Source organism: Ceratotherium simum, chromosome 24 (genome assembly GCF_057802395.1).
Source record: "Ceratotherium simum simum isolate JZ-2026a chromosome 24, ASM5780239v1, whole genome shotgun sequence".
NCBI lineage: Eukaryota > Metazoa > Chordata > Mammalia > Perissodactyla > Rhinocerotidae > Ceratotherium > Ceratotherium simum.
In genome coordinates this window covers 41,213,192-41,237,603 of record NC_141923.1, presented here as the reverse complement: position 1 = coordinate 41,237,603, position 24,412 = coordinate 41,213,192, and the positions used below count along the sequence as shown (strand labels likewise).

The following is a 24,412-nucleotide window of genomic DNA, read 5'->3' as shown; positions in this document are numbered from 1 at the left end:
CATTATTGTTGGTTTACTAAAGTTTCACTTAAAGTGCCAAGATAGTTCTTGCTTGGAAACTATTTTTGTAATTACTGAAAGTAAGTTAAATAAAATGCTATATGCCTGAAAAGTTTGTTTTTAAAATTTCTGGCAAATACTGGTTTTCTTAAAATTAACGCAGACTCTTTTAAGGAGACCGATTTTGTCTCACTAAATAGTCTCCTTGATGTTTTTCTTTTCTGATCTTTTTATAGAAACAGATATGATTTGCTGGACGCTCTGTCCTGTTGGCAACAAGTGGTAGTTCAGTAGCAAGACAAGCATCAGAGAAAGAATGTAAAAATAATACTTTTCAACACTGCTTCATTTATCACTGCTCAAGGAAAAGTAAAACCTAGAACAACAGAAACAAAACAAACACAATCTCTTCGTTGGATTCTACTTTTTCTTTAAGCTACTGCCGTATCTCCCTGTTTTCGTTTTTATCTTATAATTTGATGAAGATAATAATCAAGTTTGCTCAGTGTTTCTACTTCCTCAACTCCCATTCTTTCTTCTCTCGTTTATATTCTGGCTCCTATTTTCACTACTATACTGAAGTTACTCTTGGTATTGAAATTCCCTTCATTAGAAATGCTCTTTCTTCCCCTCCGTTTCAACCCCATTCAGTTGTTGTAGCCCATCTCACTTGTCATTTTTCCCATGAATTCAATTGAATGAACATTCAGATACCTGTCATGTTCAGCAGAGTCATATCATATGTATATTTAACTTATTTAAGTTCAACTAAAGTTGAAAACAACACCAAACTAGAGAGAAAAATAGCAAAGAATTCCTCTCTTCGCCCAGTAAAAAATGTCTTTGAAACAATGTGGTTGACAAAAGCAAGCCAACTACCTGGTTTTCCATAGAACAAACAGTAATCTATTCCAGTGCTGGAAGAAAAACTAGAAGAGTTGGATTTAAGTAAAGAGATTACAATATGCACAGAACAATGTATAGTATACTTTAAGGGCTATTTAAGGGATTTTTGAGGGGTTATTTTGACCAGTGTTTGCCTTCCTCTGACTTTAGAACCTAACTCCTGTGCAAGGTGTAACATCACTGCTATAGCTATGATGAACTTACGTTAGTCACATCACTAGATAACATTTGGATCTCTCTTGGATGTTTTAGGTATAGAACTGTCTGAGGCAGAGATGAGTAGCTGAGTTCCTTTCCTGTCTTTATTTTTGCGTTTTGTGGGAGATAAGTTTGTATGAATGCAGTTTTAGTCAAAACAGGTTAAAGCAGAGGGAGAAAATACTATTTCCTTTTATATTTCATGTTTACCTATAGTTTGAGATCCTTGGCTTTCTGAAAACTAATTGCATGTGTCCACAAATATATTGTTGAATTTAGTTTTTATATGAGCCATAGTAGTTCTACACCAACACAAAGGAATTTATAGAAATGCCTTTTTTAAATATACAGGATTTGATTGTAATTATATTTGAGATGCTTTAATGATATTAATCTTTTTTTATAGATATTATTTCCTAATTTTTCCCAACATTTTAAATTTCTAAATATGTTATATTTTGTTTTTGAAGTTCTTTCTCAAGGAATAGTTTATATTGGTGTAACAATAAGAGTTCTAAAATAGAGTCGATATTTTATTAAAGAATGTTTTTCTGTGTGGTAATTTGAACACTAAATGGTGTGTGTTGCCGGGAGGGGATCACAAATGAATTTAGTTAACAAAGCCTTAAAGTAAGCCCATTGTGAACAGATTTAGATGAAGTTTTCAGGGACAATTTGATGGAAATGGTTTTGGAGACTTGGCTTGGCCAAATGAGGATGGTTTGATTTCTAATAAACAAGAAACTTAAGCCCAGCTAGATAGTTACAGAAAATCTTCTTTGATGTTTTAAAGCATATCTTACATATTTGAATGGAACTGATCATCACTAAAGAGCTAGAAAAATATGGTGCTATTCCTAGTGTATTCAGGATGAAACCCTTTTCATATTCTGGAAAAACCTGCTTTTTTTTTTTTTTCGAGAAGAAAAAATTTGGGGAAATATTGGTAATCTAACTATTAGGTGCCATATTTTAAAGGACAAAGAATGTTCATAAAAGCTAATTTGTGGGAATAAGTCAATTAGAATGCTTAAAAGAGCCAACCATAATAACTTTTAAAAACAATTATAGTCTCCTCATTCTAAAACAAGCACTCAGCGGGGGCTGGCCCCCTTGGCGTAGCGGTTAAGTGCACGCGCTCCGCTGCTTGCGGCCCGGGTTCGGATCCCGGGCGCGCACTGATGCACTGCTTTTCAGGCCATGCTGTGGTGGCGTCCCATATAAAGCTTAGGAAGATTGGCACGGATGTTAGTTCAGGGCCAGTCTTCCTCAGCAAAAAGGAGGATTGGCATGGATGTTAGCTCAGGGCTGATCTTCCTCACACACACAAAAAATAAAACAAGCATTCAGAAAGGGAATGTAGTCTGATGATTCTGATAGAGAGCTGGGAATCTGGGGATTAGTGCTTGTTTTTTCCACTGGCTGTTTCTCTAGTATATATAGAATCAAATTATTTTACATTAAATTTGGGGAAAATTCTTTTCATTTTTATGATACATTATGAGGTAGTGGCTTGTTTCCACTTAGTGGTCCTGAAATCATAGTAGGTTAGACCTGAAAGAACATTTAGTCAGTCTCCCATTTCGCCCCCACTCCCCCATTGTAAATGATGAAAATGAAGCTTAGAGAAATTGTATCACCTCTGTTCGTTTTACTTTAGAGGCAGTGCCAGTGCAAGTGTATAGTTACCTGTTACCCTACAGGGTCTTGTCCCTCATTTGTCTTATGCTGTTTACTATAAATTTTGAAAGAAATTAGAGAAAGCCATTTCTATGGGGGAAAATGAATTGTACTAACCATGAAATTATGTGCTGCCAGGAAGTTGTTACTGTGCAGCTGTTGCAGTGATGACAGGCTGATATCACCCTAGAGTGACCAGAACAGCATAGTATAAAAATTGCTCTGCTTGCTCCTAAAATAAATTGAAAACAATTAAATTACAAAAAAAATATGTTACTTAGAATGAGCAGCTTGAAGGCAGTGCCAGATATATTCAGATGTTCTCTGTCCCATTAAAAAATTGTGTGAGTACACACACATACAGATGCATACATATGCACAGATAGAAAACACATGTACATATGTGCACACACATTTAAATAATAAGGACATTTATTAACATAGAAACAGTATTTCAGAATAATTTAATTGATTTTCTAAAAAGTCTCCTGTAGAGGTTTTCTCTGGAAGTAGTCACTAGAATTGTGGTTTAATGCTCTGAGAACTGTGAAATAGTCTGGTTTCCAGTTCCCTTTAGTATTGTGACACATTCTATAGAATTTGAAAGTTTTAACATGTAAGAGGATCCAATTTATGAAAACAGCCACCATCCTTGTTTTCTTTTTTGTTTGTTTGTTTTGCATTTAGATGATTCTAAGAAGTAAAGGTAGAAGGCACAATCTCATTGAAAAGTGATTTCTTTTAGAAGATAACCTCCCTCGGGGCAGAGGCTTGTATTAGTTTTGTTCACTGCTGTACTTTTTTAGTTCTTGGTATATAGTCAGTGTTTAATATTTGTTGTGTGAATGAGTAATGATTGCAATGGGATAACCACAATACTTTGTTATCTGAAATTTTGTTAAAATGTTTTTAAGTGGCTGGAGAGCACATTTCCAGCCTAGGGCTAAAAACCATCCACTTAGTGTAACAAGCAAGTGAAAGACAATAGTATTCAAGAGTGGAGAAGGTGGAGATGTATTCCTTATGTGCTCTCACCGTACGTGTGATGAACAAAATTCCAATTGTTTATGCTTTGTAAGAGCGTTCTTAAATTTATAGAATTTAGAAACCTGACTCTCCATCTTACGGTTTTCCTGGTGTTCATACTACTATACCAGATGACTGTTCACATGCCCTTTTGTATTGTTTATTCATTCAACAAAATACTGAGCAACTCTTTTGTGCCAGGCACTGTGCTGTAAGGCATGGCAGTGAGCACAGAGCCTTACCGTCTAATGGGGGAGACAGATGTTAAACAGATAATTATACACAGAAAGTTTAACAAGCTTATAAGGCTTATTAGCAATTATGTTGAAGATGAGACTAGTCTGGCAAGTAAGTCATTTAAGCAAGACAGAAAAATTGAGTTCTGAATCTTAAAATTATGTTAAAGAATCATTTAACTTGTCACCCTAAATTGCTAATACTTTATGAATTATCATCTCTTCTATGGTACTTAACAGAAAATCATATACTAATAGATATGGAAGAGTGTTTTTTTTTTTTAGTGTTTTTATTGCTTATTTCACCAACCTATATACTATTAATTACTAATTGACTATTTCTGTTGCTGTTATTTTTATTACAAAAAGTATATTTTCTTTAGTAATGTTATTCTAAATGGTTTCCTGCGTTCTTAATGTGTATGCGTGTGTGTGTTTTAACGTAGTGACCAGAAGTTTTGTAAAGTAAAAATTGTTTTCAGAGTTAATTTTATCTCTTATTGAATGGCTTCGAGAAATCTAAATCATATAATTTTTCATTTGGAATTAAATCCTGCGTTTTAAGGTTAGTCTATGCTTTTCCTTTATTTGAAGAGAAAGAATAGTGATAATATTTGTATATATAGATTATCTAACAGCTAAGTCTCAGTAAATTGTAAACTATTTTATATAGTGGACTTGAAAGTTGCTGAGTAAGAAAAGTTAAAGAGTACATTTCAGATTATTACTTAAAATTACAGCCATTTATAACTACCTCTGTCAGCGTATGCGTTGTTTTTCAGATGTTTACATGTTTTTCTATATGGAAATGAGCTGAATTTTAGAAAATCTTTCCACAATGCTTATATTTTTGACTGGCAAATGATTGAAATATAATCTAGGGCTGTAAGGTGTTCTTAGAAGAGAAAGCAGGGGCTCCATTTTGTTGTATTCTAGGAGAGTAATAACATTAATTATACTATTGAATGTAGAGTTTGCATGCATTTTTTTACCCCCTGGGGTGTGGATATTACTTAAGGTTGCATGATTTGCTGTGGCTCTTCTTGCTACGTTTTTACCCTCAAAGCCTCATTAATATAAATATTTATATATTTATATGGCAACAACGACAAAAATTGAAAGGGCCTCAGTTTTGTGTTATACATTTGAAAGTCAGCAACATGTACTTGAATTACTCAATGTGGGTGGGTTTTTTTTGTGAGGAAGATCAGCCCTGAGCTAACATCCATGCCACTCCTCCTCTTTTTGCTGAGGAAGACTGGCCCTGGGCTAGCATCTGTGCCCATCTTCCTCCACTTTATATGGGATGCCGCCACAGCATGACCTGACAAGCTGTGCCTCGGTGTGCGCCCGAGATCCGAACCCGGGCCTCCAGCAGCAGACTGCGCGCACTTAACCACTACACCATGGGGCCAGCCCCCAAAATCATTTCTATATATATATATATATTTTTTTTTTGTGAGGAGATCAGCCCTCTGCTAACATCTGCCAATCCGCCTCTTTTTTTTGCTGAGGAAGACTGGCCCTGGGCTAACATCCGTGCCCATCTTCCTCCACTTTATATGGGACGCTGCCACAGCATGGCTTGCCAAGCAGTGCATCGGTGCACGCCCGGGATCCGAACCGGCAAACCCCGGGCTGCCACAGTGGAGAGCGCACACTTAACTGCTTGCGCCACTGGGCTGGCCCCAATGTGGGTGTTTTTTAAGACTCATGGCTAGGATATCATTCTTTATAAATTTGCCTACCCAAAATCTTATTTATTCTCATGACTTTGCCCATCATTTTGATGGTAATGATAGCAAAATTTCTCTTGGGTTTATTTTATATTTTTAGCTGCCTTTATTGAAAATTTTTACTTGGATATTTCATAGTCAGCAATGTTGAATTCATTTGAACCACTATCTTAAACTCTTTTTATTTTGTAAACAGCTTTATTGAGGTATAATTTACTTACTATAAAAAATTGCTCATTTTAAATGGACAATTCATTGATTTTTGTACTCATTTTCGGTCACTCCCCATTCACACTCCTAGCCCCTAGCAATCCATCTACTTTCTGTCTCTGTAGTTTTACCTTTTCTGGACATTTGTATAAATGGAATCATACAATATGTAGTCCTTTGCCTGACTTCTTTTACTTAGCATAATGTTTTTGAAGTTCATCTATGTTGCAGCAAGTATCAGTATTTCCTTTTTGTTGATGAATGGTATTCAGCATATTTTATGAATATTAAATAAGTGAATTCATATTCTTATTGTACGAGCATACCTCATTTTGTTTATCCATTCACCAACTGATGGACATTTAGATTGTTTCCACTATTGACTGCTGTGAATATCGCTGCTATGAACAACAATCTTGTATAAGTGTTTGTGTACTTGGGTAGGGTAGTCTTTGTATATATTCTGGATACAAATTCTTTCTAAGGCATGTGATTTGCAAATATTTTCTCCCAGTCTGTGTGTTTTATCTTTTTAAATTTTCTTTCTCAGTCCTTTCCTTTCCCAATTTTTCTGTTTCTGTTAGTCTTCAGCTCTCTCTGGTTTTCACATTTTGGTATTCAACTCAGTTATACCAGATTGCTACCAAGTCTTGCAATTTTAATTATAATTATTCTTTTTTTTCTCTTCCTCTCAGTTACCACTCAAATCTAGACCATGTTACTTCAACTCTAATTACTAAAATAGCTACAAACTTGACCTACTCAATTGTAGGCTTTTTTTTCTTTGGCACTATTATATTTTTCTTTGCTATAAATGCGTAGCTGTTTTTCTTTTGAAACTAAGATTCCATGACATATTTTTAAACTTTTTATAATGAAAAATTTCAAAAATAGCAAAGTGGAAAAATAATACAATGAATACTCAAATGCTTAATACCTAGATTCAGTAATCTTTAATTTGCTTCATATATATGTATTTTTTTCTGAATCATTCTAAAGTAAATTGCAGTTGTCGTGAAATTTTACCTTTAAATCCTTCAGCCTGCATCTCCCTCTGCCCTGCCCTGGCATAGGACATTCTTATACGTAACCATAATGCCATAATCACACCTAATAAAATTAATAAAAATTTTCTAAGGTAACCTGATATCCAGTTCATGTTCGTTTTCTCCATTGTCCCCAAAATGTCTTATGACTATTTTTTTCCTTCTCAAATCAGTACCGAGCTAATGAATCTTGTTCTATTTATTAAACCTCTTAATTCTCTTTTGATCTAGAACAGTTTCCATCGCACCCTACACTTTTTGTTGTTGTTTCAGACCAGGTCAATTGTTTTGTAATATGATTTTTCTGATTTTTCCCCTATGGTGTTGTTCAGTATGGTCCCTAATATATTTGTATTACCTTTTTCATGATTTTAAATGTAAAATATATCCATTTTGGCCAATTTAGAAAATACTGCATAAAGATAAAAATATAAATCGTTCATAATCTCATCACCTAGAGATAACTACAGTTAACATTTTAGTGTTTTTCATTATAGTTTTTTTCTTATAAAGATTTAAAAAATAGTTTAGATTATCCTAATTATGGACTTAGTGTTTTATTAATTTCTCTTTGAACATAATTTTTTAATTGATGTTTTAATAGTTTATAACATTGTGAAATTTTGGGCTGTACATTTTTGTTTGTCCATCACCATATATATGTCTCCCTTCACCCCTTGTGCCCACCCCCTACCCCCATTGTCCCTGGTAACCACAATACAGTTTTCTCTGTCCATGTTTTGGTTTATATTCCACATATGAGTGAGATCATACAGTGTTTGTCTTTCTCTTTCTGGCTTATTTCACTTAACATAATACCCTCCAGGCCCATCCATGTTGTTGCAAATGGGACAATTTTGTCTTTTTTATGGCTGAGTAGTATTCCATTGTATATATATATACACCACATCTTCTTGGTCCAATCATTAGTCGAGGAACATTTAGGTTGCTTCCGCTTCTTGGCTATAGTGAATAATGCTGCAGTGAACATAGGGGTGCATAAGCCTCTTTGGATTGTTGATTTCAGGTTCGTTAGATAGATTTCCAGTAATGGGATAGCTGGATCATAGGGTATTTCTATTTTTAATTCTTTGAGGAATCTCCATACCGTTTTCCATAGAGGCTGCACCAGTTTGCATTCCCACCAGCTGTGTATGAGGGTTCCTGTTTCTCCACATCCTCTCCAACATTTGTTGTTTTTTGTCTTGGTGATTATAGCCATTCTAACAGGCGTGAGGTGGTATCTTAGTGTTGTTTTGATTTGCATTTCCCTGATGATTAGTGATGTTGAACATCTTTTCATGTGCCTCTTGGCCATCTGGATATCTTCTTTGGAGAAGTGTCTGTTCATTTCTTCTGCCCATTTTTTGATCGGGTTGTTTGTTTTTTTGTTGTTCAGTTGTGTGAGTTCTTTATATATTATGGAGATTAACCCCTTGTCAGGTATATGTTTTGCAAATATTTTCTCCCAGCCGGAGGGTTGTCTGTTCTTTGAACATAATTTTAAATGGCATACATACTGTTGCAGTTGAACTCATGTTTACTTAAATTTCCCAATATTGCTGAACATTTATGTTTCTATTGGTCTTTCTCAATTATAAATTAAACTGTGATGAGCAGTCTTTTGAATAAAGCTTTGATTATATTTCTGATTTTTTTCTTATAAATTGTTACAAGTGGAATTACTAGGTCAAGATATATGAATATTTTAAAGGTTTACTAAATTGCTTTTCATAAAGAAAGCAATTCCATAATTTGTTCTCCCATCAGCAGTGTATGAGAACATCTTTCTCTACACTCTCTTGTCATATTGTACATTATTCATTTGTTTTATCATTCATTTGGTAATTTGATGGAGATAAGATATTTCAACATTGTTTTGAAGGGTCTGATTTTTTACCATATTAGTTCAAATTAATCTTGAAGTGTTTTCTGGCTGTAATTTAAGCTATACTATACTGATTCAGTCTCTGCCCACACCCACCACCCCATATACCCATTCACTGCTCATGTTTATTTCCTGTTGTCTCAATACACAACATACTGCTCTGGTGATATTGCTGTCCTCTTCATTGCCTTGCTTTCATAGACTTTGTCTACCCTCTGAGGTCTAGCACAAATTGTACTGTTTCATTCTTCCACCTTGTATTATTCTTCCTCTCTTTTGATTTCCTATAGCCGTTCAGTCTATACCGTATTATTTGGCACCAAGTCCAATCTAATTCAGATGTGGTATATCACTAGTGTGTCATACGGTTTGACTTCCTTAAACTGAATCCTCATTTTTCTGATAATTTAGAATAAAATCATACTTACTGTTTTGGTGGAAATATCACATTTAATTACCATTTTGCATCCAGAAACTTTTAAACACCCTTTTGCCTCCAGTCGCTTAAAACTCCCAACGCTTTCCTCATAGGACTTGTTAAGACATCTGGTCTTCTGGTTTTTTTTTTTAATCTTAATCATGTCAGTGATTTGTCTTGTGAGTTCTTCCCTAGCTTTTGATTTGAGAAATTTGGCATCTATCTCACACCAGTTTTTTTGAGAAAGATTGATTGAACATTACAAGTCCAGGTTATGCATCATTTATGAGCTTTGTTTTATTATTATCATGGTGAACAGAATTACCACTGAGTAATATTTATTTTGCTCTAAAAGCCATAATTTAAAAAAATGTATTCCTTTTTGAGCCTATGGTATTTTGATCATATCTAAGTTACTAGAATTTGTATAAAAATTCATTTTAAACCATCTAGAATTTACTTATTAACATCAGACTTTTAAATTGGGGAACCATGATTATATTGTCTAAAAATAGGACATTAAAAGGCAGTGTGGTATGGTAGAACCCACACTGAGCAGAACTTAGGAGATTTAACTCTAACTATGTGACCTTAGGAAAATTTACATTTTGGGGGTCTTTGTTTCTTTATCCATAAAATAAGGAAGTTAGGGGAAGAGAAGACAGGCTTTAGCATCTGACAGACTTGGCTTCTAATCCTCAGCTTGCCTTTAGTTACAGTCTGACCTTGCTAAGTTGCATATCTAAGCCCTTGTTTCTCATCCATAAAGTAGTATTTATTCTCATAAAACTATTGTGAATACTAATGAAATAAAGGCATAATATAAGGGCATAAAAAGCCCTTACACGAGTGCCTGGCACTGAGTAAATAATGTTAACTTATTATTATTGGATGATCTTTTATGTACCCACAGACTTGCAGAGAAGACTGGATTATATGACATCATAACTTCAGTAACTGAAGTGTCGTTGCTGATATTTAGGGAGTGATTACTTTTAGTATGTTGTTTCCCACTGTAATGACTTAAGAGAGCCTGTCTTTTTTGAATATTATCTTCCCTGGAAACTGTTCCAGCTCTTGAAAATACCCATTCTGTATCATCTTTCCTGGGCCTTGCTCTCTAATTTGTAAAATGAAAATGGAGTAATCGAACAAAGTAATCTCCATTGCTGTGTTAGTGGGGCTATAATAGGTGTCCTTCTGTAATTCTTACAGTTTTTCTTTTCTTTCTTTCTTGTTCAGCTAAAAGATAATCAAGGGTTATCCTATTATCAAGAACAAGTTGGTCAGAGAGTCTAAGGATTTTTTAAGGCTGCTATTGTTTTAGCAGTACTTTCAAGAGTTAACGAGAGATTCCTGATCATAGCCTCATTTACATTTCCTCCTAACCAGGGAAGTAGGACCCAGCCAAAGGAAGCGAATCCTGAATCATGAATGCCTCCTAGTAGGTCCTTTCTAACCTGATGATGTAAATTCAGGGGAGCTGACCAATGAGGTGTCTCAGTTCATTTGTGAATAGTTAGGGGCACAGTTATATAACCTAAGAGGCATTGCCTGGTTATGTGCCAGCCATCTAGGCATTCATAGGCCCAAGGAGAATGATACCACCACAGACAAAGATAAATCCTGTTGAGGCACAAACCACTCCTGCTAAGGTGGCACTGTTGATTGACAGATCAGAGTTGTTTTGTTTTCTTTTTTTTTTTTGTGAGGAAGATCGGCCCTGAGCTAACATCTGCCAATCCTCCTCTTTTGGCTGAGGAAGACTGGCCCTGCGCGAATATCTATGCCCATCTTCCTCCACTTTATATGGGACACCGCCACAGCATGGCTTGCCAAGCAGTGAGTCGGTGCACGCCAGGATCCGAACCGGCGAACCCCAGGCCGCCGCAGCGGAGCGCGCGCACTTAACCGCTTGCGCCACCGGGCTGGCCCCCAGATCAGAGTTTTTGATGACAAATCCAGCAGTTTGCAAAGTTACCCCCCTCAGTAATAGCCTGGGAGTTACAGATGATGGCATTATCTTTCCAGGCCAATGCCAGACTAAAGGAAAGAAAGAAAAGAAGAAAAGCTTTCACGTTTAGTTAAAGTAGGAAGTCTTGATCCAGCATCTTGGGTGGAAGCAGTCTACATTGATGTCAGTTACTTCTGTTCCTTGACAGTTTGATTCGGAGGTCTCCAGTGTCTGCACAGGACCCAATGTCAGGTGGATCCTTCTTTAGCTGTAGATGTGTACCCAAGGTTCAAGTCACATTTAATATCTACAAAGGTACAAACATAATTTTTCTCTCTACAATTACCCCCATTTTTTACCAAAGATAATCACAGTAAAACTATTTTGTTTGCATTAAACTTGGCCTGATTAATTACCTAAGTTCAATAAGAATAGTGATTGACCATATAAGCTCTTTTTAAGACTGCTTTGTTGCAACTTTTCATAAGGAATCTCAGATTGAACTTTTAAAAGCTTCTCGAGGCCAGGAAACCAAGCCAAGAACTCGCCATCAGATTTTGCCTGCGATACCCATAGTTTAGGTGAATTCCTATCAGCCAAAGCCTTGGTAATATAACCAGTGTTTCCAATTTTGTCCTATTACGAGAACAGATTCCCATTGAACTTATGCAAATAACTGTCATGAAAAGAATACTTAAAGCATTTCCGAATTCTAGAAGATCGAGTAGGGAGAGAAAGTAAATGTTTCATCTTTGTTTACAAAGGTATACTTTACCAAATTGTTGTAAGTTATGGATAGCTTAAGAGAAAAGGTTTTCTTAAACAAAATGTTAAGGAACCAGCAATGTTTCAGACAAAAAGTTATGCAAATTATAATGATCCCCTTCAGTTCATTTCGTCCTGTGTAGTTAATACTTGTTCTGCTTGAATCCAATTTTTCCATTAGTTCTGGAAGTTCTTACCCAGTTCAGTTTTATGATCTTACAGTTATCAGAAACCTGTACTTGTCAAAGTCCTTTCCATGAATTTCCTTTGAAGATGAAGCATTTTTGCAGGAACACTTTTGGAAAAGCATCAGAGTAAAACAATAACTCTCTGTGAATGACAAAGACTTAAAAATGGCCATGGTTAAGTGTCTGGTGAGAGTTCATTATAGTGGAATTGACAAGCAAATTTGGTTATTTCTGTGACAGAACATTTAAAGATAACTGGAATTATGACTGATAACATTATACCAGGGGATATGAGATTTCCAGGAATTTCACACAATTTCTGGAACACTTAAAACGTACATCTATACAAATACAACATACAGAAGGCTTAGTATTATTTCTTATTTGACAATGCTTCCCATGTAATTTAACATACCGAATAAACTTAATGAGTTTAACATCTCTCTTTTTATAAGGAGAGAGAATAATTCTTTTGCGATTTTCCAGGAGCTCTCTGGAAAATCCCACAGTTACTTCCAGGTCAAAAAGACTTCATTTAGAATTTGATTTTTTGGGGAGAAGAGAGGGAAGTTTGTCAAAGATATCAAAAGGTTTTAAAAACATTTAGTCAAATAGGATCATAGGTCACTGTGAAACAAAACTTATTTATCTATTTAACCGTGGTGACAGTTAGAGACTTTGCAGGGAAATGAAAGTTAAGTAGTTGTAACGAAAAAAGAAAGAAACCTTAGCTTTTTTAATAGAGAAGACTAAGTTTTCTTAAGTGAACAAACACTGTTGATAAAGATAACATGAAACACAACAAATCATTTTGGTAAGACACAAGATCTTTGCTATCCAGGTGGATTACTTAAAAGGTAAAGAAAACTTTTCACAATATCTTTTCAAGAGCAGACCAATGGTCCAAGAAAACTTTGTGCTTTTTACAGAGAGAAAACTCAAATTCTAGTTTTGCACCAGCTTACTTTTGATATTAAAGCTCATTTTTTTACTCATATAAATTTATTTTAATCTTAGCCAGCTTGATCACACCTAAAATTCCTTCCCCAAGATTCCTTTTTCACAAACCTTCTACAATTCTCTTTTTTCTTTCCGATTTTGTCCTATGTTTTTCATGTTTCCCATTCTGAAATAACCAGCCTCACTTTAGGACAAAATTACTTTCTTTTCCCTCAACTAAATACATCTCTATTCCTCATACTTTTTCTTACCAAAAACACACATCCTACTTTCCTTGCATACAGAGATGTTTCCCTTATTATTTCTAGTAGCTTTAAACAATTGTGAATGGTCTGTTACTGGCAAATTTATGAATACATTTCATAATTCCTAAAAGTATATTTTCATCATAGTAAAATTTCCAGTGTGGCACAAAACACGTTTACCAATAGACCCAAATATCTTTAGTTCCTCTGTAAAGGAAGCCAAAAGTGGATAAACCTATTTTTAGTAATGTTTCAATATTTTATTTTATTTGGAGATGATCTATATAGTCAATGAATTTGACTTAACTCATTATTTAACTTAGTAAAACTTTAAGGCTTCAAGTAACCAAAAGATTTTGGAAATTATTTGCTAGAAAGTTCACCTGAAAACTCTCCTATTTACATCTATTTAAATCATTTGTTCTTAACAATTATGTTTAGATTACCTACAAAAACCTCATTAGACATTAAACAAAGTCAGTCATCATCCTAAGTTATTTTTCTGGCTGACAAATTTTGTAACAGAAATAATATGAACTTACTTGATTAGTGAACTCAGGTAGAATAAAAGTATTATATTTAATGCTGATTACTTTAAAGACATGCCTGTTTTAATTAAACCTGCTACTTTACACTAGCTTTTATTAACTGAAGATTAATCTTAGAGCATGTGAACTTGAAAAACATTTAAATTTAAATTTTTAAATTTCTAAGAATTTTAGGAATCCTTAATTCATATAAGTACTTAATTTTCTTTAAGCCAATTAAATAGAGCTCTTTACAAATTAATTTTGGCAGTACCATCCAGAGGTAGAAAAATACCACACCTACAGTACACACACACACACACACACACACACACACGTATACACACACATAAACACACAGACAGATGCAAACAGAGACCTTGTAGCTTCTTTTTTTTTTTTTTTAAAGTTTTTTTTTTTATTTGTTTATTTTTTCCCCCAAAGCCCCAGTAGATAGTTGTATGTCATAGTTGCACATCCTTCTAGTTGCTGTATGTGGGACCTGGCCTCAGCATGGCTGGAGAAGTGGTGCGTCGGGGCGCGGGGATCCGAACCCGGGCCACCAGCAGCAGAGCGTGCGCACTTAACCGCTAAGCCATGGGACTGGCCCGAGACCTTGTAGCTTCTGTTCTAAAATTTTAGCCATGAATCAGGTACAGCAATACAAAACTCACTAGTTATAAAAGAAGTTAGGTCTAAATTGTGTTTCTGGCAGATGAAATAAGGTAACCAGCTCAGATTGCTAAAGCTTTTTACTAAAATTTGTGGAGAAGTCTATTGATGTTTTTGTCATTTGCCTAAGTTTCAAATAACCTTTCCCCTTTTGTTTTCCTTCTGGCAAGCATTACCTCCCTGAAGTTTGCATTTCAAAGAGATGGCCTAGATAAGAGTTTCTGGAGAAGACCAAGTAGAACATTTACAGGGAAAGAATGCAAGTTCCTCCAAGAAAGACTTTGAATTGTTTCCTAAGGCCAGAATTTTTACAATACCTACACAAGCCTTCTGAGATTAATAGGGGAGGTTTTGGGATTGGTGAAAAGGATTGAGTTGTTTCTAGAGCTGCATTTCTGGTTTTGCAAAGATTTGTAAGATAAGGACAGTTGCTTTTAATTCCTCAAAGAATTGGATTGTAAACTAAATGACATCATAGGGTGATCCACCCATCAAACCACATTATCCTCAGTTTGCTTTTTTGTATCAGGGAGAAGATTTCCACCTAAGTTGCAAATCAAAAGATTTTTATGTTCCGAATTTAGAGCTGTTTGTCTTTGGAATGTTTTAGTACATCCTTCCACAAAGATTTTAGAAGGTATTTCTTCCCTTCTGGGTACATAGTTTTATTTTACCTTGGGGGAGAAGGCCTTAAAAAATTCCTATCAGGCTGTGCAGTTTTCAGCTGGGACAAACAGCAAGTATTTCTGGCAGTATTGAACAACGCCCATTGGATGTAAGAGAGGTCTCCAAAGAGTGTACAAAGGATACTACCTTCCCAAGATCCAGCGTCACTCCCAAAGATAGCCAAAAGAAAGAACCGACAACCTGCATGTCCCAGGGAGGCAGAGAACCAAGCCAAGTTCATAGAACACAAAAAAGATAATCAAGAAGGCAATAGCTATCCCTGAGAGAGAGTGGAGCCATAACTAATGGGTCTGGATTTGGAAAGGAAAGGACAATGTGAAATTTTGTTTTCCTCTCTCGACTGGGCACTACAGACAGAAATTCTGGAGAGCTGACTGTGGTAAGAATTCTCATCCTTCAGTAGCCTTTGCCAGTCTTCCCAGTATCCCCTCTGTAGGCTCTGGTGTCTGCCAGAATTTGGCAAGGTTTTTCATTAATTTTAACTTTAGTTCCCTTGGCTGTTGAAAGGAATAATGTAGTGGTTTATGAGAAAATCCTTCAGAATCTTGTCAACTCTGGGAGGGGCCCATATGGGAGCCCTCCTTCCAGGGTACAAATGAGGGCATTCGAGCTGATGTTGAAGAATTTACATAAGGCCTTTGAGGATAATCTGTTTTCCAGTGTCCCGGTTGATTACAATGGAGACATTGATCCATGGGCCAGCGTTTTGAAGATGGATCCCTAGCACTAGGGTGTAATAGGGGAGGCGTAGGTGTTCTTCTCAATACCTTTTGTGTCTTTAATTTTCCATCAGCCTTTTGTAACAGAACTTTTGATGAAGTTATTATGGAATCTTGAAGCCTTTTAGAAGCTTCTACATACCAATTAAAATAGGTATCCCATTCTGTTTGTTTGATTTGGGAACTCTTGCTTTTAAGTACACTTCTTAAATAAATGATCTTGTCTAATTGGACCATTCCCTATAATAGCCATTGTAATTCTGGGTTGTTTTTAGTAAGATCTTGCCATTTTTGTAGATCTGTATAGCTTCTGGGACCGCAGTTCTTAGACATAAAATAAGCAAGTGTGCCGGAAGGTAGTGTGCTCAACTCTTTGGAATTTAAGGATTTATTTATAATTTTTTAAAGTTTTATTTATTTATCTTTTAGCTAAACCTTTTGGTCTCTCAGAGCCAAACTAATATCTAAAAGGGATGTACCACTGGTTTGGGAATTGTGTAATGTTTTCCGGTTTACCTCATTGTATGGAAATTTTCTTGAGGTTGGTAGGTGACCTAGTGTCAGTCTAACTCATTCCATGACCAACTTATTCCTGTGTCATTCCACGACACAGGAGTCTTTGGGTTAGGTGGTGAGTGCTTGAACAGCTTTTAAAATGGTCGATTTGTGCCCACCAATTTTTTATGGCTTTTTGGCTTCTGAGATTCCCATTAGCAATAGCCTTTATCTACGCAAAACAAGGCAAACAAACATGTGCACCTTAACACACCAGTAGTAACTAAGAGATGTTACTGTGGCCTGGCTAAGAGAAGGCCCTGTGTGTATCACCGACAATTCCCAACATGGAACCTGGGACCGGGTAAAGGATTGAACCAGCAGATGTCAACAAATGGGGACTGCGGACTAGGGTTCCCCACAGTGAGGAACCGCGGAGTGAAACACCAGCAGTTCCCAATGTGGAATCTGGGGACAGAACCAAGAGTTGGGGTTTTCCACTTAAATGGGGGAGTTGGAGTCTGAACTACCAGGAGTTCCCAACATGGAATTTACTGGAAAGCCAGTTAGATCAGGAGCTTGACACAAAGAGAGCGGTGCTTGGAACTGAGAGGAACTTACCTACAGCCTTTGGAAACGGCGAGAAAGACAGAGAACTCAAAGGGCTCATGGGTACCATGCCTCTGTTTCTTGTTGTCCCCAAAGCTGTCAGAAGTCTTTTTCGGTTCTGCTGCTGCCACCAGATCTTTTGAAAAACAAAATTCAGCTGAGTAAATTTGAAGATAAAATTGGCTTTATTCAATGATTCATGAATCGAGCAGCACCCCTTCTAGCAAATAGAAAAGAGCTCCAAGGAGCTGTACAAAATGGAAGACTTTTATAGGCAGAGGCAGGTGGGGCAAGGAAGTTCAGAGTGGATTGTTTGAGGCAAGGTCACCTTCCTTTAGGGGAAGCCTGGGGTCTATCAGGCAGATTACCTCACTAGTGCTGACCAGGTAATTCCAGATTGACTGGTTAAAGGTCATGTTCCTGGGAGAGGCTAAAACTGCAGTTAGGTTAGGTATTAAGTCTTGGTTTGCTGATGTGGGGCTTAGCACAAGTGACTCCATTTTGGGCCTGTTTTTTCTTTTTTCACACTAGGAACTTCGTGTAATTGGAGTGATACAATATTCATCCTTTCGTGACTGGCTTATTTCACTTAGCATCATGTTTTCAAGGTTCATCTGTATTTTGGCGTATGTCAGAATTTCCTTCTTTTTTAAGGCTAAATAATATTTCATTCTGTTTGTGTACCATATTTTGTTTTATTCATTCATCCATTGCTGAACACATGGGTCGCTTCTGCCTTTTAACTATTGTGGATAATGCCGCTATGAACATGGTTATACAAATATCTGTTCGAGTTCCTGCTTTCACTGCTTTTGGGTATGTACCCAGAAGTGGAATTATTGGCTCATATGGTAATTCTATGTTTAATTTTTTGAAGAATTGCCATCCTATTTTTCATAGTGGCTGTGCTGTTTTACATTCCCACCAACAATGCACAAGAGTTTTAATTTCTCCACATCCTTGCCAACACTTGCTATTTTCTGTGTTTTTTTTTTTTAATTTGGATAATAGCCATCCTACATAGCCACAAGTGTTAAGTGGTACCTTGTGGTTTTGACTTGCATTTCCCTAATGACTAGCGATGTTAAGCATCTTTTCATGTGCTTATTGGCCATTTGTATATCTTTGGAGAAATATCTGTTCAAGTCCTTTGCCCCTGCTTGGTGAAGAACTTTTGAGTTCACGGTGTCAGATAAGCTGTTAATGTGATGGCAAACTAGCTAGGATGATGCTACATGGGATTAAACTTGTTGAAGAGAAAAACCACAAGTTGGATGCAAACATCTTCAATGGTTGTCCCTCACTGCCTCAATTGCACTTTGTCACTTCTAAGTCGGGGTTCTTACTCCCCCCCCCCAAGTATTTCTTTCTTTCTTTTTTTTTTGTGAGGAACATCAGCCCTGAGCTAACATCCCTGCTAATCCTCCTCTTTTTGCTGAGAAAGACCAGCTCTGAGCTAACATCTATTGCCAATCCTCCTCCTTTTTTTTTTTCTTTCCCCCAAAGCTCCAGCAGATAGTTGTAAGTCATAGTTGCACATCCTTCTAGTTGCTGTATGTGGGACACAGCCTCAGCATGGCCAGAGAAGTGGTGCATCGGTGCGCACCCAGGATCCGAACCTGGGCCACCAGTAGCAGAGCATGCGCACTTAACCGCTAAGCCTCGGAGCCAGCCCCCTTGTTTTTTTTTATTTTAAATAAATGAGATAACAAATGTACTATGTATCTAGCTTAGTGAGTTAGGGGAAAAAGTAAAGGAAACTAAGGGAGGTAACAACAGAAATAATTTATAAACTAGAAAATAGTGGAAATAATAATTGCAAGAACTAGTTTTTACTAAAAGTTAGGAAATAGAGAAATTGATGAGAACTATACCAAAAAAAAAAAAAAAAAACAGAACTAGAGTTAGCATCAGAAAACATGGACTATGTAAAAACTAGGGATTTTTAAAATGAGAAGTCTGTGCTCAGATGTGTGATAAATATGTAAATCTCAATGTAACAATGCTATATGGCTGAGTGGCATTTTATTTGGTATACTGGTGATCAAATATGGTTCTATTATTTAGTTATCCAGTAGTTCTTTCTTTTCAGAAAAATACCTAGATATTTCATTCAACTTAGTTTCTAGCATAAAATTTTCTCATTTTGTCTGTGTGTGTAAATAGACATCATATACATACTTTTGGTAAGTTTGATTCAATTGTAAAGACTTAAGAGAAGACATTTATGTGGCAAAACTGAGAAGACATTTATGTGGCAAAACTTCGCAGAGAATAATTTCATTAGCGTTCTTCCCTAATTAGGCTTTCAACAGAACACTGAATATCAAAAGTGTCAAAGCTGTATAATAAAAATAGGAAAATGTGGGGCCGGCCTGGTGGCGTAGCGGTTAGGTGCACGCGCTCTGCTTCCCTGGCTCAGGGTTTGCAGGTTCGGATCCTGGGCGCACACCAATGCACCACTCGTCAAGCCATGCTGTGGCGGCATCCCATATAAAGTAGGAGATGGGCACAGATGTTAGCCCAGGGCCAATCTTCCTCAGCAAAGAGAGGGGGATTGGTGTCAGATGTTAGTTCAGGGCTAATCTTCCTCACAAAAAATAAATAGGAAAATGTGAGGATGGACTGTGCTTATGTATTTTCTGAATTCTCCCGTTGACATTGAACAGCTATACTTCTTAAGGCTAAATTTGAATTTAATGATCGATTTGGTTTTCCTCCTTTTGATTTGAATGTGTCACTGACTATATGTTGATTATATAATGTGAGTTTCAGTGATAAAATGAATTGTGCTCAGGGAATAGCAGACATAATGGATAATATACATATATTTTTTATTGCAGTCATAATAGTTTATAACATTGTGAAATTTCGGTTGTACATTATTATTTGTTAGTCACCATATAAATGCACCCCTTCACGCCTTGTGCCCAACCCCCACCACCTTCCCCCTGGTAACCACCAAACTGTTCTCTCTGTCCGTGTGTTAGTTTATCTTCCACATATGAGTGAAATCATACGGTGTTTGTCTTTCTCTGTCTGGCTTATTTTGCTTAACATAATACCCTCAAGGTCCATCCATGTTGTTGCGAATGGGACGATTTTGTCTTTTTTTTTTATGGCTGAGTAGTGTTCCGTTGTATATACCACATCTTCTTTATCCAGTCATCAGTCAGTGGATACTTGGGTTGCTTCCACGTCTTGGCTATAGTGAATAATGCTACAATGAACATAGGGGTGCATAAGTCTCTTCAGATTGTTGATTTCAAGTTCTTTGGATAAATACCCAGTAGTGGCATAGCTGGGTGCTATGTTTTTTTTTTTCTTCTGGTGAGGAAGATTAGCCCTGAACTAACATCTGTTGCCATTCTTCCTCTTTTTTCTGAGGAAGATTAGCCCTGGACTAACATCTGTGCCCATCTTCTCCTACTTTTTATATGTGGGACTCCTGCCACAGCATGGCTTGATAAATGGTTTGTAGGTCCACGCTGGGGATCTGAACCTGCGAACCCTGGGTGGCTGAAGTGGAGTGTGCGAAATTAACCACTATGCCAGCGGGCCGGCCCCCATGTGGTATTTCTATTTTTAATTTTTTGAGAAGTCTCCATACTGTTTTCCATAGTGGCTGCACCTGTTTGCATTCCCACCAGCAGTGTATGAGGGTTCCCTTTTCTCCACATCCTCTCCAACATTTGTTATTTTTTGTCTTGGTGATTATAGCCATTCTAACGGGTGTAAGGTGATATCTTAGTGTAGTTTTGATTTGCGTTTCCCTGATGATTAGTGATGTTGAGCATCTTTTCATGTGCCTATTGGCCATCTGTATATTTTCTTTGGAAAAATGTCTGTTCATATCCTCTACCCATTTTTTGATCAGTTTGTTTGTTTTTTTGTTGTTCAGTTGTGTGAGTTCTTTATATATTATGGAGATTAACCCCTTGTCGGATATATGATTTGCAAATATTTTCTCCCAGCTGGTGGGTTGTCTTTTCATTTTTATCCTGGTTTCCTTTGCCTTTAGTCTGATGCCTAGAAGCTCTTTAGTCTGATGAAGTCCCACTTGTTTATTTTTTTCTTTTGCTTCCCTTGTCTGAGTAGACATGAAATTTGAAAAGGTGCCTCTAAGACTGATGTCAGAGAGTGTACTGCCTGTATTTCCTTCAAGGAGTTTTATGGTTTCAGGTCTTACTTTTAAGTCTTTCATCCATTTTGTGTTAATTTTTGTGTGTGGTGAAAGAAGATGGTCTACTTTCATTCTTTTGCGTGTGGCTGTCCAGTTTTCCCAGCACCATTTATTGAAGAGACTTTCCTTTCTCCATTGTATGTTCTTAGCTCCTTTGTTGAAGATTAACTGTCTGTATATGTGTGGGTTTTTTTCTGGGCTTTCAATTCTGTTCCATTGATCTGTGTGTCTATTTTTGTACTAGTACCATGCTGTTTTGATTATTATAGGTTGGTAGTATATTTTGAAGTCAGGGATTTGGATAATATTTTTAATGTGAGGAATTTAGTTTGTCTTTAAAATGACTACAGATAAGTAGTAATATGAAAGTAATATTAAACATTATTGCTTTCCTTCATTTTTCTAACAGGGTCAACATATTTCATTAGCACCTATTCAAAAGCTTGAAGAAGCTCTGTATGAATACCAACCACTCCAAATAGAGACATGTGGACCACAAGTTCCTGAGCTTGAGATGCTAGGAAGACTTGGGTAAGTGCCCAAAAGAACTTCTCATTGAGGACCTGATGTTTAGGGCTTTGTTGGTACTGTTTTTAGGTGACACTTTAACATTCTTCGATTTTGAGTTTAGAGAACTTTCTTCTTTTGTAACAAATGAATGGTGTTTGTGGCCGGCGTGGTGGCGTAGTGGTAAAGTTTGGCACGCTCTGCTTCGGCAGCCCAGGTTTGGTTTCCAGCCACAGACTACACCACTCATCAGCCATGCTGTGTCGGCGACCCACGTACAAGATAGAGGAAGATTGGCACAGTTGTTAGCTCAGGGCTAATCTTCTTCACGTCAAAGAAAAAAAAAGGAAGATTGGCAACAGATGTTAGCTCAGGGAAAATCTTCCTCAGCAAAAAAAAAAAAAAAAAAGAATGGTGTTAAATACTAAGTTAATACATTATTTTTCTATGGTCTTGGTTAGGTCTTTTGAGACTGAGATTAGATTGTATTAGTTCCCTTCTAAGGCTGTCTGTGGCAGCTATACTGAAGTAGCTGTTCATTTTCAGTTCTCTGTGTATATTTTTAGAAATAGGGACTTAATTTAGTCAGTAGCAAGCCAATAAAAGATATGAGAGTTGAGCTCTTTGCTGTGAAAAGAGTAGATTTAATCACTGTCTGCTGTCTACAGTGAAACTATATATGAGAAATGAGCCATGAAATATGTTTTGTCCAAAGGTATAATGTAGGGCTAGCCCAGTGGCTCAAAAGCCATGTTATATGCATCCATTTTGGAAATGAATCAGGCATCGTGGCTTTTGTGAGTGATGGAGATGATCACTGTCTCAGGGGCACAAGTGAGTATTTGTATACTTGAAAAGTATGGGCAACGACTTTGTTGAATGGAGCAAATCATAGCTTGGTCTGGTGTCTTAATCTAAACTATTGAATGAGAAGATGATTCAGAAACCATTGTTTCTTAACACAATAAGATAGTGTGAAGAATGTAACGTGAAAAGGAAATAATGGGTACAGTGAGACCGAGTAATTAAAAAGTAATTTAAAAAAAGACCGCAACAGCAAAAATAAGATAGATAAAACAGATAATAAAACTTACATGCATCTTCAAAACCAAAATCTTGAACATGTTGCATAGTACTTTACATATGAACATGAAGGCTCTAAAGTCAAATTGCTGTTAAAATGATAAATACTTTACTTGTCTGCTATTTGGTGGATCTTCAGATTTTCTTTAGTTCTGTATTCTCTTCAAGTCCTCTGACCTCCAAGCATGAAGCTGAGGGGATGTGAAACAAAACCTAAAACCCCTTTTGAGTTTGAGAGACCAATTTATCAAATAATTGGCCTAAATGCTAAAATTAAAGCTTGAGAAGAAAGATAATATTAGGCTTTATGACATAATAAGTTATGAATGATATAGACATTGATTTATCCTCACTTACTGGGTGGCAAGAGCCAGAATTCTGTATCTCAAAAATACATTTTCTTAAAATCTTTACTTATAATGTCAGTGAAGGCAAAGTATTTAAAATAGTACTCCTCTGTTACAAAGTTTTGCATTTCCCAATAATTTTGTCGTCATTTGAAAGATCATGGAAATGGCCATGCAGAATAACAATACACAAGTGAAATGTAAGACAACAATTAGTGCAAAGGATAGGGAGAGGGAAAACACTGTGCTGTTATAATGTTCTTACGCTATACATGAAGTGGTATAATAGTATCTGGAGATAGACTGTGATAAGTTAAAGATGTTTAGTATAAACCTTAGAGCAAGTACTAAAACCGTAAGACAGAGAGATAGTCAAGAAGTCAATAGCAGAGAAAATAACGAGATATAGAAAATAATCCATTAGCAAAAAGGAGGACAGGTAAAGTGGATGGCAAAAAGTAAAGAAATGAGGGGCCGGCCCACTGGTGCAAGTGGTTAAGTGCGCATGCTCTGCTGTGGCGGCCCAGGGTTCGCCGGTTTGGATCCCGGGCGTGCACCGACATGCTGCTTGTCAAGCCATGCTGTGGTGGCATCCCATATAAAGTGGAGGAAGATGGGCATGGATGTTAGCCCAGGGCCAGTCTTCCTCAGCAAAAAAAGAGGAGGATTGGCAGATGTTAGCACAGGGCTGATCTCCTCACACAAAAAAAATAAAATAAAAAAATAAAGAAATGGGACAATTAGGAAACAAATAGCGTGATGGTAGGTTTAATCTTAACTATATCGGTAATTACACTACATGTAAATGTTCTAAACCAGCATTATCCAATGCAACTTTCTGAAATGATGGAAATAGTCTATGTCTGTGCTGTCCAATATAGTAGCTACCAGTTACATGTTTCTACTGAGCACTTAAATGTGCCTCGTGCAATTGAAGAATTTAAATTTAAATTTTATTCAGTTTAAATAACCACATATGGCTAGTAGCTACCATATTGGATAGCACAGCTCTCAATACTCTAGATAATAGGCAGAGATTGCCAGATTGGATTTAAAAAGCAAGATTTATACTATGTTTTCTACAAGGATTTGGCATTATATATCAAGATAGAATTTCTCTGAGCTTT

The 24,412-nt window shown here is 36.6% G+C and overlaps 1 protein-coding gene across 2 annotated transcripts in view; it reads left to right on the top strand.

Moving 5' to 3' along the window:
• Positions 1 to 24,412, top strand: part of MNAT1 (MNAT1 component of CDK activating kinase) — a 179,457-nt gene that overhangs the window by 93,224 nt on the left and 61,821 nt on the right. For both annotated transcript variants that reach the window (XM_087448411.1, XM_004426216.2), the window contains exon 7: positions 21,758 to 21,879. In XM_087448411.1, the coding sequence (XP_087304537.1) occupies positions 21,758 to 21,879 (122 nt within the window). The remainder of the gene's footprint in view (positions 1 to 21,757; positions 21,880 to 24,412) is intronic.